The sequence below is a fragment of the Myotis brandtii genome, unplaced genomic scaffold (genome assembly GCF_000412655.1).
Source record: "Myotis brandtii unplaced genomic scaffold, ASM41265v1 scaffold1338, whole genome shotgun sequence".
NCBI lineage: Eukaryota > Metazoa > Chordata > Mammalia > Chiroptera > Vespertilionidae > Myotis > Myotis brandtii.
Window position 1 is genome coordinate 358902 of NW_005354749.1, and position 13325 is coordinate 372226.

The following is a 13325-nucleotide window of genomic DNA, read 5'->3' on the forward strand; positions in this document are numbered from 1 at the left end:
AGAGCACTAAGCGCTTTAAGTAGCTCTCTTAACCTGAATCAGGGGCTCATATTTTACATATGAGATAACTGAGGCACAGGAGAGGGTATATAACTTGCTGATTATCACACAACTTGTGAATGGAAGAACTAGGTTTGAACCCAGGCAGTAGTTTCCAGAGTCCCTGATTTTAAACAGCATACTGTTCCACACAATTCTATACTATTAAAACCCATTAATTTTGTTCTCCAGACATCAAACATTTTAAAAGTACCAATGAGCTACCTTAAAGCCAGTTGCTGCCCTGCCCAGACCATGGAATGTAATCGGATAACCTATGTGGAAACTTCCAGAAACCTATACAATGGCACAGAATTTTTGGTGGTTTTATGACAATGATATCTTTAGGATCAATCTCCTCAATTCTGGAAAATGAACCATAAAAAAAACCTATAAAATGGGAGCAAGAACTTTTTGTGTACTTGAGCATTGGCACTGAGGAAATAGCAGGGTTAAGAGAAGAAGACAGAGCTGGAACGGAGACATGGAGATTCTGCTGGGTCTTGAGGGGAAAGAGTCTCCTCCTTCCACATCAGGCATCTCCAGATTCTGTCCATTCCAGGCCGAAAGGCCTCGCAAATCCAATCCTCCTCTCCACCACCCATACCACGAACCCAGCTTGGCCATGACCGTCCTTCATGGCTGCCATTGCTACATCTTCTTGTCCCCTTCGAGTTCTTCACACTGTAGTCAATGTGGTCTTCTCGAGGAAAACTTTCTTGATGAGAAAGCATCAGTGGCCCTATGGTGGCTGAGACTCTGGGAGATTGACGATCATTAAAATCTCCTGTCAAAGAAGAGACAGCAATTGGAGAGTTTAAGCCTCTTGCCCAGCATCACACGCCTGGGAAGGAGGCAGCTAGAGTCCCAACCCAGGTCTGCAGCATGTGAAACTGACATGTTAATCATTTCACTATACCTGTCTGGGCAGTGGTTTCCTGAGATAAAATGAATTGAGAAAATCCCTGAGAGAGAGTAAGTGTGTGTGTGTGTGTGTGTGTGTTGGAGGGAGATCAGGTTTAGAAGGGGAAAACAACATTATATAGGAGACCTGAAATTGGGTGGCAACCAAAAGGTGGCATAATGAGCTTGGGGGAGCCTGGTTGTTACTGAATGGAAATTTGGATGGTGCTTATGGGGTAAGGGGAAAGCTTTGCTATAATAAGGATTTTGGTAATTGCATATCAAAGAGTACTTGGCCTAAAATCTATATTACTGAATGGAAATTTGGATGGTGCTTATGTCCTGGGGGGAAGGGGAAAGCTTTGCTATAATAAGGATTTTGGCAATTGCATATCAAAGAGTACTTGGCCTAAAATCTATATGCAAAATATGGATTAGTATCTCAATTTCCAAGGGACCCATAGCACAAGTTGGCAGGAGTCAGTTACCAAGATGGACTTTAAGGGACTGGGTCTCCTTCTTGAAGGCCATGACACATTTGAGTAGGTGGAGAGGAAGGACTAGGGGATCCTAAGAGGGAGCAGCATTTTCTGCCTTCTCTCCTCCTCCGTGAAACCTCCTCTCATTGCTCAAGGTCGTTTTTCTTGTGACCTCATAGTTCTTTGTCCATTTTTCAGTTACAGCATTGCCATGCCGTAATGGGATTGTCTCTCTGCCTATCTATGTGCCAAGCTAGACTTAGGTCCTTCAGGAAAGGGGCTGTGTCCTATCATCTTTGAGGGTCCTGTCCATTGGCCCTGGGCCGGGCAGGTAGCTATGGAAGTGAGTTAATGGAAAGAACAAACTAATTGAAAGTCCAAATTAATGTCTAGCTTTAAAAGAATTCTGTCTTGTCTTAGAAAACAAGATGAGGAAAGATTTGTTTCACACCAGGCTTTCCCTCAAGGGCCTTTTAAATATAAAATTCCCCCAATACTTTACTAGCCCTGTGTGGTATAATTCTTTTAGACAATGTTTAAGAGCTGGGACGTCAGAGCCAGTTTCATTCTCCAAACCTTTCTTCTGTTAGATGATGAACCCCTGATGAGGGAAGTAAGAGGAGATAGGAGATAGAGGTTCCATAATGTGTTAAAACAGCAGCTGTGTCCTCCAGTGGAGCAGACCTTGGCCATGAGGAGAGAGTGCTCTGAGATAACACACATTCTGAAGCCGCTGCCGCCCTGATGTGTCACACATGGCTCAGCAGCGCATGCCTTGAGGTTGTGCTGGGGAGGGGAGCTCAGGCCCTGGAGACGCTGGTGCCTGGGCTGAGCCTCCACGAGCCACCCAGGGCCCCTGAGGTCAGCCCAGAGAGGGAGAGGCAGAGACTGAGTTTGGGAATTGAACAGTGAGTATTAGGAAATGCCTGGCCAGTATGTCATCATCCTAATGAAATTACCTCCAAACATCTCAGTGCCTTTTGGCGGCTGTTAGTGGAGCTGGACAGATCTGATTCTGATGGGTCCTTTTAAGTGTGTTTTTAAAGGTATCTCCCATCCTGTTTCCTGGCACTGGAAGAGAGGCGAGCCTTTTCTCGTCCTGGGAGAATTTAGAAGCTTTAGAACTTTAGAATGTCTGCTGTCTGGGCACCAACACAGCGCCCTTTCATGCCCAGCGGTGCTTTCTGGGGGCCATGGCGTTGGGGCGCAGCGTCTGGAATTGAAAAGGCTCTGACTGGCTGGGAACTGGTCCTCCTTTTCCCGAGAGGAATGAGGAGGCCTCATTTCACAGCTAGGAAGTGTCTTCACAACTCTGCTCCTCAGTCCCCTCGTCTGCAATATGGGGCCAATGGTTATTACCCGTCCACCCCTGGCGAGGATCGAATAAAAACTCATGTGTGAAGCTCGCAGCCCAGGCTTCTGGCTCAGAAGACCCTCAGGAAATAAGAGCCGTCGCGATTCTCCTTCAGCGCTCAAGTCTTCTCTCTCCTTTGATGCAAGAGCAATGAACCAGGTCGCAAACTATTTTATGGCCTCGACTTAGGATCTCTCCTGAACTTGGGAAGTATTATCAAGCTGTCGCCACAGCTGGGCTGTGGATAAAGCCCCCTTGAGATGGAATCAGCCACCATATGTCTGCTACAAAAGCTTGAATGCAAACTGAAGGAGGGACCCATGACCGTGTTCTGAGGGACGGGAGGTGCCCATGGAGAAGCCCAGGGATACACTGCAAAGGAGCAGGTCTCCCCACAAGGCTCCATCCATGCCATCCCTGCCTAGGGCCCTGGCCTTCTTAAGTGACTCAAAGGGATCGATTTTGTCACCTGCTCCTTTAAATTCAGAACCCATTTTTCTAGATTAACACCACTCTCACACAGTGAGGCCTTTGTGTAGCTATTGAATATTCATGAGTATTATTTAATAGCATGAGGAAGTTCTATGACTTAAATACAGAGAAAGGATTACAGGAGGATAACAACAACAAGGATGCCATCAGGGACCCCGAAGGTCGGGGAGGGAAGACTATGGTCCCTCAGTGGAGGCCCTGGATCTCTCAGAAGTCAGGCCCAGGGACCATGTTCCGAGGCTAAAATTATGTTGGCATCTTCTCTTAAAGGACACATGGTTTGTACATTTCTGTAGTTTCACATTTTCTAAAATGATTTTTCTTTCCTTTTATAAACCAGAAAAAACAACAACCTTAAACACTGTTTTTAAAAAAGTAGGAATTAATGCGACACTTAAGCACTTTCATGTGTATAATTTCCCTTTTCTTTTAACCAGCCTGTGGCGCCAGATGGCTCCACTTTAAAGACAGTGGTGGAGGAAGGAGGGGGAAGTACTTGTTTAAAATTTTGCAGAAAGGGGCAGAAATGAGGACTCCTGATCTCTTGTTTTGGTTTGTGTATTTTATCTCCAAATTTTCTCCCAAGTCCCTCAACAAGCCTGTATGAAGCATTTACAGCATCTCAGGCCATGTGATGAACACATGGGGGGTCCAAGAGATGTAGGTGACAATTCCTGTCCCCCAGGACTCTGCTCCTGGTAGATGTGAGTGTGAAAGATTGACAGGAGAAATGCCCAGATAATAAAGCAGCAGCCTGTACAAAGCGCTATGTACTCAGAGGATGGAGTGACTAATCCCATGGTAGGGGAGGGGATGATCAGAAAAAGTTAGAGAGGAGGTGACATTTAAATCACAGCTCTCTGTCTGGCATGGCAGCAAAGAGCCCAAGCTTCCAAATTTGGCAGACCTTGAGAGAACTTCAGCCCTTACCACCTCATACTTGTGGACTTTGAGCAGTTACTTATCTCCCTCCAAGCCTCAGTTTTTCTTCTGGAAAATGGGAGTAATCATAAGCAACCTCATGATAATTTTTTCAGGAGTAAATAAGATAACGGAAGCAAATCATTCAATTATAGCCCGTTGTAACTTCAATAAACCAGAGCTTTTAGAAAAACAAAACAATTAGTAGTGATATAGCTACTATGAAATATTTCACCAAAATGAAAATTATTTCCCATAGTAGATAGGTAATGGAATAGCATCCCAGGCAGAGGGAACAGCATGTGCTAAGTCACTGATATGTAGTAGCTTCTGACATTTTGGAAAGCGGCAGGAGGTGGGTACAGGAGAAAGTGGAGTAGTTGGAAGTTAGACTATACATTCTGGGTTGAGTCTGATTTCAAGGAGCCTTGTTTGCTAGGGGAGGAATTTTACATTCTAGAATGGTGGGGTAGAGATTAAGAAAAAAAGCCAGGGAATGGCATGGCCAGATGTGTGTCTCAGAGAGATCCCAAGGCAGCCAGGAGGAGGCTGGGTCCACGGGAGCTGGAACACTATAAGGGAATATAGACTTTGAAGGTCAGTGCAGTGGGCCACATGGGACAGACAAGGATTCATGATGAAGTATTTCTTTTCAATTAAAAAAAATTTGGATTTAAGACTTCACAAGATAAGGAAAGCAGTTCCTACTCTCAGGACACAATGTATAGTGGAGAAAGGGGGAGAAAACTAGAAATAGCCATACTTTAGGACAAAGAATCATCACAAGAGAATTGAGGACAGCCTTGAGACGGTCAGAAGGAGGCGGCCTGACATCCAGGGGAGCAGGTCAGAAAAGGACAGGAGCTTATTTTCAGACACCCCACCCCCACCCCCAATGGACCACAATGAGCAAGAGCAGCATCTGTAGTTTCCCTGCCCGACACAGAGCAGGGATCTATGCCTGTTTATTGGGAAATAAGTGATTGTGGACTGAGGTTCATCTGAGACATTTCTTTGGGGCTGGTGAATGCCTAGAGTGAAGAGGGAGGGATCCATTTCAGGAAATCCCAACAAGTCAGTCGGCTGAGTTTGTGGATGTCAGTGGCTTTGGTTTTGCTTCCTGTGACTTTGGCTTTTGCTCTCTTTGATCCCTAGTTACTGAAGGCATATATATTTTTTAAATCTTGAAACAAATAAGCAAACAAAAAACATGACAAGAGCACATAACTCCTGCCCTCCCTCCCCAATATGGGATTAGTGCCTGCGGGACTGGGCGCAGGCCGGCTTAGTGTGCGGGTGGAAACGCTGTGTGAACCTCTCCTGGTTTCAACAGTTGAAGTGACTCAGTCCACTTGGCTCAGGAGAAAGACTGCTTATTCGTCAGCATCACTAGGGCATCACAGCATCGCGTGTGCTCCCTGGGAAAGCGGCCCAAGTACCAATAAGAGGTCACTGTGTTTAGCTGATGATTTAAAACATATATATTGGTCTTTTGCCAGGAAAAAAAAAAGGTATGGGTTTCATTTGAGTGAAATTTAGTGTAAGATAGCTATGGATATTGAGAATTTGTGGAAGCCATTCGTGATAATAAAGCTTTTATTTGCTTTGGAGCAAATAATCCTTTGGTGTGATGTTTATTATCTTTTGATTTTAGTTGTGGTTTAAGCCAAGGCAGAATGCTCTGCCCTAAATGCTTCTTCAGCGAGACAGACCCTGTCTCCTTTAAATTGCATTTGTCTGAAATGGACTCGGTCACATGCAATAAATTCTGGCATTTTAATGGAAACATTACAGCAAAAATAGTTAACAATCTGCTTTAATTTCAAAACCAATTTTCCCCTTCATACAGTAAGGCAGTATCTTGGTAAAATGTGCAAAACGCGTTGGCATTTAATTATGATGGCAATTTGTTCTGAAGCAAGGTTAACCGGGCTGTCAGTATTCTGGATAAAGGGGTTGGGGGCTTGGCAGAGGGGGAGGGTAGCAGTGGCTTGGTGTCTGGGTCCTAAATACCATGCAGACCACGGTGGAATCAGGAGCCCTGGCCTATTAGCTGATGAAGGTCCAAATCAGTGGGAGGCTGGGTGTTCCTGGGAGCACAGGAGCAGCCTGTGTGCACCAATGGGTCCGTCCCTGTGCCAGACTGAGAGACAAGGAAACCATCTGGGAATCGTTTCTTCATGTCTCTCCGCTGGATCCAATCCATTCCCCAATTTATTCCTGCAACAACTATTTGAATCCCATTGCACAGGTGCTGGAGATACAAAGGTGAGCACAAATAGGCAGGATTCCTGTCTTAGGGAGGTTATAGGCAAACTGAGGCCCAGTGCACAAAATTCATGCACGGATAGGGTCCCTAGGCCTGGCCGGTGATCAGGGCTGATCAGGTTCCCCGCCTCCCTGCCTCCCACCTCCTCCTTCCCTTGCCACCCACATGCCACCACTGCGTGGTCTATCTCCCCCCCCCCACCTCCCTGACTCCTCCTTCTCTTGCTCCCTCAGCACCCCACTGCTGCCGCTGGTCACCCTCCATGTTCTGTGCTGCCCCCTGGTGGTCAGCACACATCATAGTGAGCGATCGAACACCCATTCTCCCAGTCGAACTCCCTAGGGGATGCTTTGCATATTAGCCATATATATATATATGGAAAAGACATAAATCAAAGGATGATACACAGATAAGTACAAGGATAACTGAGCCAGTGGCTTTGATGGAAGGTCCTTGGTGCCAGGTGACCGTGTTAGAGGGGCATTGGGTGTGGTATGGGCAGTGGTGGTGGTAGCATGGAAGGCCTTGCTGGGAAGCTTACTCTGCTGGAACTTGGCGGGGAGGGTGACATGGTGGGGATTGTCCCAGGTACAAGGACAAGTGCACACAGACCCTGGAGGGAGTGTTGCATGCTAGGCCTGAGGAGCTCAAGGTGACTCAGTGTGACTGAAGAGCAGATAGCACAAGGCTCTCAAGTCTAGCGTCAGTGGTTCCTGAAGCTGCCCTGGGCGCTGGTGTCTGGTAGACTCTTATGTGTTCCACCCACCAACCACATTGCTTCCAACACTCACTTCCCCACGTGATTGCTGCGAGTCCTGGGACCACTCAACTAGCCTCACTTAATTGCCTGATGCTTGAAATGGCAGGGTCCCAACTCCAACAGTACCATTCACCTCCAGGATATCCGATTCCTCAGAGTGCTGTGCTGGGCTGATCTGCCTGCATATCCTGGATCACTGAGGACTTTGTTAAGTAATGTTCATTGCCATGGTCTCTGGTCTTTCTCAGGCAGGAAGAGTTCATTCCCTTATCACTACCACTTTTTGCCTGGAGAAAATCTTAAGCCTGTTTCTGAAAACCCACTGCAGCCCCATGAAGGCATCTTCCACCCTCTTTCACAATGTACTTCAATCAACAAATGAGTGAATACACACTAATTGAGCACCTGTTGTGTGCCCTCCCTTGTGCTCAGGGCTTTCACCCACTTAGTTTTTAGACACCCTTGTAAGGCAAAGGTTATGTTCAGTTTTATAAGAATCAGAGGCTCACTGAGGGCTGAGGTTAACTTTCCCAAGGTCACCTGGCAAAAAGAAGGTCGCAAAATATCAAACCCATGTGTCAAGACTTCTGACTCTATGTCCAGTCCCCCACCCCACAAATTGGTAAATAAGCTGGTTTTAGATGGCTCGGGGGGGGGGGGATGAGGGAATTTAATAACATGATGGGAAAGTTTTTTTCTTTTCAATTCTCTCTCGAACATCCCGATCAATCAAGTAGAAAACATGTTTGGTGTCCAAATGGCTTTAGCACATGTTGAAGGTTTGCTAACTCCCTTAACAAAGAGAGCTGGTCTCAGGCTTGGCACTTTCAACACTCAACAGTCTCTAACAAGAATTTAATAAAATTATTTTTATTTCATCCTCTATATTTGGAACATAATTGGTTTTCTTTGTGGTGGTATTATAAAGTTGCCTTTTAAGGAAGAAAATTACAGGAAAAATAACGAAAAATATTGACTAAATTATAGGTCTGGTATGTGGATATAATAATGATAAAAACATGAATGTGTGTTCATCCAAATGAGCTGGGAAGTGTCCTGTTCATTCACTCTGCCTCCCTTGCTCCCAGGACACGTGGTGTGTCACCATTATGGCCCTAAATTCTGAATCTGTTCTTTGTTTTCCTGGAAAACATATAGAAGAGGTTGTAACAAAAACTATCCCTATCATTAGGACCATTGAGGTATCAATCTTCTTTTTAAAAAATATATTTTTATTGATTTCAGAGAGGAAGGGAGAGGGAGAGAGAGATAGAAACATCCATGATAAGAGAGAGAATCATTGATTGGCTGCCTCCTGCACACCCCACACCAGGGACCAAGCCCACAACAGGGGCATGTGCCCTGATTGGCAATCGAACTATGACTTTCTGGTTCATAGATTGATGCTCAGCCACTGAGCCACGCCGGCTGGGCAGGGATCATCTTTCTTAAGTTTAAATTAACCCAAGCTAGTAATGGAGTCTTAAAACCTAGGAAAAATATGTAAGTTTATTGCAAAAGATAATATCCCATTTAAAATAGTTTAGAAATTTACAAAAACTTACATTATACATTGTTTTTAAGAAGGGGCTCTACAGATGAGCTGGTATTAAGTTCCAACTATAGCGGGTACACATTTTTTCTTAACTACAGAGAAAGCAGCTACATAAACTCCAGCAATTTAAGTTGATGTATCAGTCTTTTCCCCTTCAATTTTATAAAAGTAATCTTGGCTAAATTAATCTCTCTCTATAAAACCATATAACCTCAAGTACAGCATTTTTGCAGATTATCATGGTAGATGTTACATAATATTTTACAAAGACGTGATTTTCACATGAGTAGATAGGTATAGAGTTTTGGTCTATGTATATGTGTGGGTGTTTTTTTTTTTAAAAAAAAAAAAACAGAGATGATCATTTTTATTAGCAGGAAGGTGTTTACTGAATCCCTTTCCCTCATAATGATTTTAAATGTTCAATTTCCAGAAGAGACCTCCTTCCCAGTTTCAGGTTGGTGGCCCCAGCAATGCTGTGTTGTGCTTTGGTATAGATTCATTGCAGTCCCATTTGGTTGTATTTTTAGAAATGTCAACATTTCCTACCCCAATTTCATTTTTCAGTTGAGGGTTTATCTGATATCTCCAACTAAACATAAGTATATAAGAACGTGCGCTTTTTAATTACCCAAGGGTTGGGCTCTACTCTGAGAGAATGGCCTTAAACACCTCTTCATCAATCTGGGCTAAGTTTGGCAAATGAGCCAGCTCAGCTCTGGGTCATTCTGCTCATTTGATGTTGGACCATGCACAGAGCTTATAAAGTGGGTCGAGTAGGTGTTGATATCTCCATTTCAGAATGGACAAACAGGCCCTGACATTTTAAGCAGTTTGTTAAAGGATAGTGGACTAGGCTATTCTGTTGCCTGGGTCTCTTAATTCCTGAAACAGGATTATTTTCATGCTGCCCAAGATTATAAATTAATTTGAAAATTAGTGTAAGCAAAGCGAATTAAGATGGAAGCTCTACTACAAGATAAAATTACATAAGAGATCCCACATGATTTTGCTTTATTGGGTTATCCTCGATGCTGTTCTTTTCCATTGTTGGGGCCAACTGAGAGTTGATTGTGTGGATACAGAAAGATCTGTGGCTTTCAGCCAGTGGGAGCATATCTTATTGAAATGTGGCTTCCTCCGTATGACAAGTGTATTTATCTTAATTCCCACTTAACATTATGGATGCCGGTCTCACTTTCTGGGTTTAAACATTACACTAGAAACAGAACAAGAACATCTTGAATGACATTCCAAGACTTAAATAGTGCAAGCTGAGGTTCCTTGCCAAATTTTCCCCTCACTCTCGCTGAAAGAGCTTGCACACTGCAGCGCTGTGGCAGGAGCAGGTGCAGCTGTCGGAGTGGTTTGCTTCATTCGTCTCAATTTGCAGTGGGGGTACGTTCATCCCAGACTCTAACTCAGACACCTGATCTTGAGCAAAGGAGGGTATGAAATGCCTTCTTCATTGAATGCCATGTTGAGCTTTAGGATCCCTTTTCTAAGCAGCATCCATCCGAGCACAGGCTGGTAGAGAATTTAACGAGAACCTACCCCTCATCCCCCAAAGTATGTAGAAGTTACTTAATTAGATTATGTTAGTACTTTGTTCAGCCATGCAGGTTTGACAAGACCCACATGTATAGGGGTCTTGTCAAAAGAATGAGCCAGACTTTAAAAGAATTCAGACTTTGGGAAGGGAAGGTCTTTAATACTAAAATGGAAAAAAATATATATCCCTCCTCCTGCTGCTTCTTCAATCAGGTGATCATTGAAGGGATCACCAGGAAGGGAGATTATATAGATTAATATACTTAACAACCTATCTACAAAGCTATTGCAGGGATGAATGGGTGAGAACCAGTGTTGTGTTTTATCTTAGTCTTATTTGTGTTACTGGTCAGATGAAACAGACAGGTTGCTGGATTTCATGATCTTACTAAATGTTGCAGGGAAATCAACTGTGAAATCTTAACGTTCAAACCAAATCCCATCTATTTTCCAGGTGGTCTCATGCCCCAGGCTGAGAAGCATGGTGGCCTAAGGTGGGCCCCGGAGCTACAACTGCAGGAGAGCCACACCAAGTTCCTTATCCCCTGCAGTGACCTTACTCTGCCACAGACTGGAAGGCCCCCACAGCATGAGATGACAGATTCTTAATTTGGGGTCAAGGGGCTATTTTAAAATGAAAATGACCCAGCCCACCAGGCGCTCTTGCATTTTTGCCCTGCGCATTTCTGTCATGCTATGTATGCCAATATCTTAGAAAACGGCCAGTGTATGTAACTGATCTTTCCTGTTGTATCAGTTTCTAGCTCTCCTCTAACTTCCTGCTCTACATAACATTTCTTTTTTTTTTTTTTCGGATGACAAACCAAGGATGAGAAGGAAGTGCTTAGCATCATAGAGTTGTTGGAGAGTCAATGGGGACTTTGTTCAGGGTGGGAACCTAGACTCGAAAACCAGGATTGTGGCCGAGTCGTGTGTGATGGGGAACTAGGCAAGTGGTCACTCTAGGGTCCGTGAAGCCCTCAGCAAACAGTGGCACTCATTCAGGTGAGGTTGGTGGTCAGGGGTCCCGCAGCAGCTAAACCAGCCCCGAGTCTTTCCGGTTTCGCAGGTTGAGTGGCTCTCGGTCCGGGGCCTTTGCTAAGAAGCAGAGAAGACCTGAGGGCAGTGGTCCCCATCTCAGGGAGGTCTTGGGGGAGGGCAGAGTGCATGGTCCCAACAAGCTCAGATCCACCAGAAGCATTTCTTCTTCACCTTCTTGGTTTTCCGCCTTAAGTCCTGTTTCTCAGGAACAGGGGGTTCTGCTGTGGACTTTGGTGGGGGACATGGCTCCTCAACTGGTTCTGCTTCCTCCAGACTCTGTAGAACTTCATGGAACCTGCCTTCCTGCTGCCGAAAATCATATTCTACACTGAAAAACACAGGACAAGGAAGGACAGTAAATTCAAGTCAGCACATATGGCTTTAGCATCACCAAGGGCCCAACTGATATGGAAGAGCATGGCCTTTGACATCTGGTCCCAGATGCTTAGGTACCTACTGGCTATATGACCTTGGAAAAATTGTGCCATCTCCCATCCATCCATCCATCCATCCATCCATCCACTCATCCATCCATCCACTCATCCATCCATCCATCCACCCATCCATCCAACCATAGATCCTTCTCATGGCTCAACACTGTGCTCAGTTATGGGACACAACAAGACAGACAGACAGACATGGACACTGCTCTTGTGGATCTTACTTCTCAGTGTGTGAGACAGATGGTTAAACTAACAATTGCTTTTAAAATATGCCTTGTATTTATCTCAACTATGCCTACTTTCCTGCTCTTTATCCATACACCTCTACCAAATGATAAAAGCATACACAAAAACCAGCTATCTTTTTCTCCTTATGTGTGACATTTCTCTGCCTTCATAATTTGAATAAACAATGGCAACAACAAACCACCTGAATTTGTCAAGACTCACAGCAGTGTCCTAATACCAATTGGAAAAAAGAATGCTGTGGGTGAATCCAGAATGTGGACAGAACTGGCAGGCCCGGGGAGAGAAGAGCCAGGAGACAGAATGAAACTGTCTCATCATCACGATTTAAAGAGCAGCCCAATATAGAGGATAGAACAAGAGCTTCGAGTGGAACACTCCCAAGTTTGAACAAGGTTATACCACTCACCGGCTAGGTGACCTTGGACAAGTTGCTTCTCTTTCAGAGACTCAGTTGAAAGTGGGGGTTATAAAGCTCTCTCACTGGACAGTTGTACAGATGGGACACAATGACAGGTGAAATGTCTTCACGTAGGATATGGTCTCTGCCCACTCCACTCTTCACTAAGTCTTTTGTCTTCCTATCTTATGGGCTGAATGTCTCTTCACTCATACCTGAAGCTCTTCAGTAATTGTATACCTTGCCAGCATTATCACTCTTCACCCCTCCCCTCCATGTACATTCAGGAAAGAATACATTCTATGTTTCTATGGAAACACCACAGGATTGCCTTATAATCATTGAGACTTAGAGCTCTCCCCCATCCCTCTTGGAACTGCCCCCACTGATTTTGACAATTGGAAGGAGATTGAAAGTAACTTCTTTTCAAGGCCAGGCAAAAAGCAGAGCATAGAGAAGTGTGTGAACTTAGGAAAGAAATTGATTAATGTGTTTTTTTTAGGCCAAAGCAATTTATTAACATAAAGGAAAATTGTCACTTTCCTTCTTATTCTTGACAAACTATTCTTTAGTTTGGATGAATGTATAGGGTCTCATCTCTTTTCATCTTGTCACTGGATGGAGGAAAGGAGATACCCTTCAACTTCCTTTTTAGCCAACTCACACCATATTCAGCGACCTCTTGATAAGGGGAATAAATTGTCTACATGGTGAGAAGTCAAGGAGAGGGTTGTTTGTAGATTCTAGGGAATGCCGTCTGCCTTGGGTTTGGTATCAATGTGAACACCAGTGACTTTTTAAACCTTGCTTCCCCTTCTCTTCTTCTCTTAATTTCCCTCCCAGCCCATCCTTACCATCTCCTGCCACCCATA

At 44.5% G+C, this 13325-nt stretch overlaps 2 protein-coding genes across 3 annotated transcripts in view; one reads left to right on the forward strand and one right to left on the reverse strand.

Moving 5' to 3' along the window:
* Positions 1 to 13325, forward strand: part of DOCK2 (dedicator of cytokinesis 2) — a 361206-nt gene that overhangs the window by 166731 nt on the left and 181150 nt on the right. The gene's annotated exons all lie outside the window — the stretch shown is intronic.
* FAM196B (family with sequence similarity 196, member B) overlaps positions 9116 to 13325 on the reverse strand; it is a 102027-nt gene continuing 97817 nt past the window's right edge. For both annotated transcript variants that reach the window (XM_005860357.2, XM_014534867.1), the window contains exon 4: positions 9116 to 11692. In XM_005860357.2, coding sequence (XP_005860419.1) covers positions 11506 to 11692 — 187 coding nt within the window. In that variant the 3' untranslated portion in view covers positions 9116 to 11505. The remainder of the gene's footprint in view (positions 11693 to 13325) is intronic.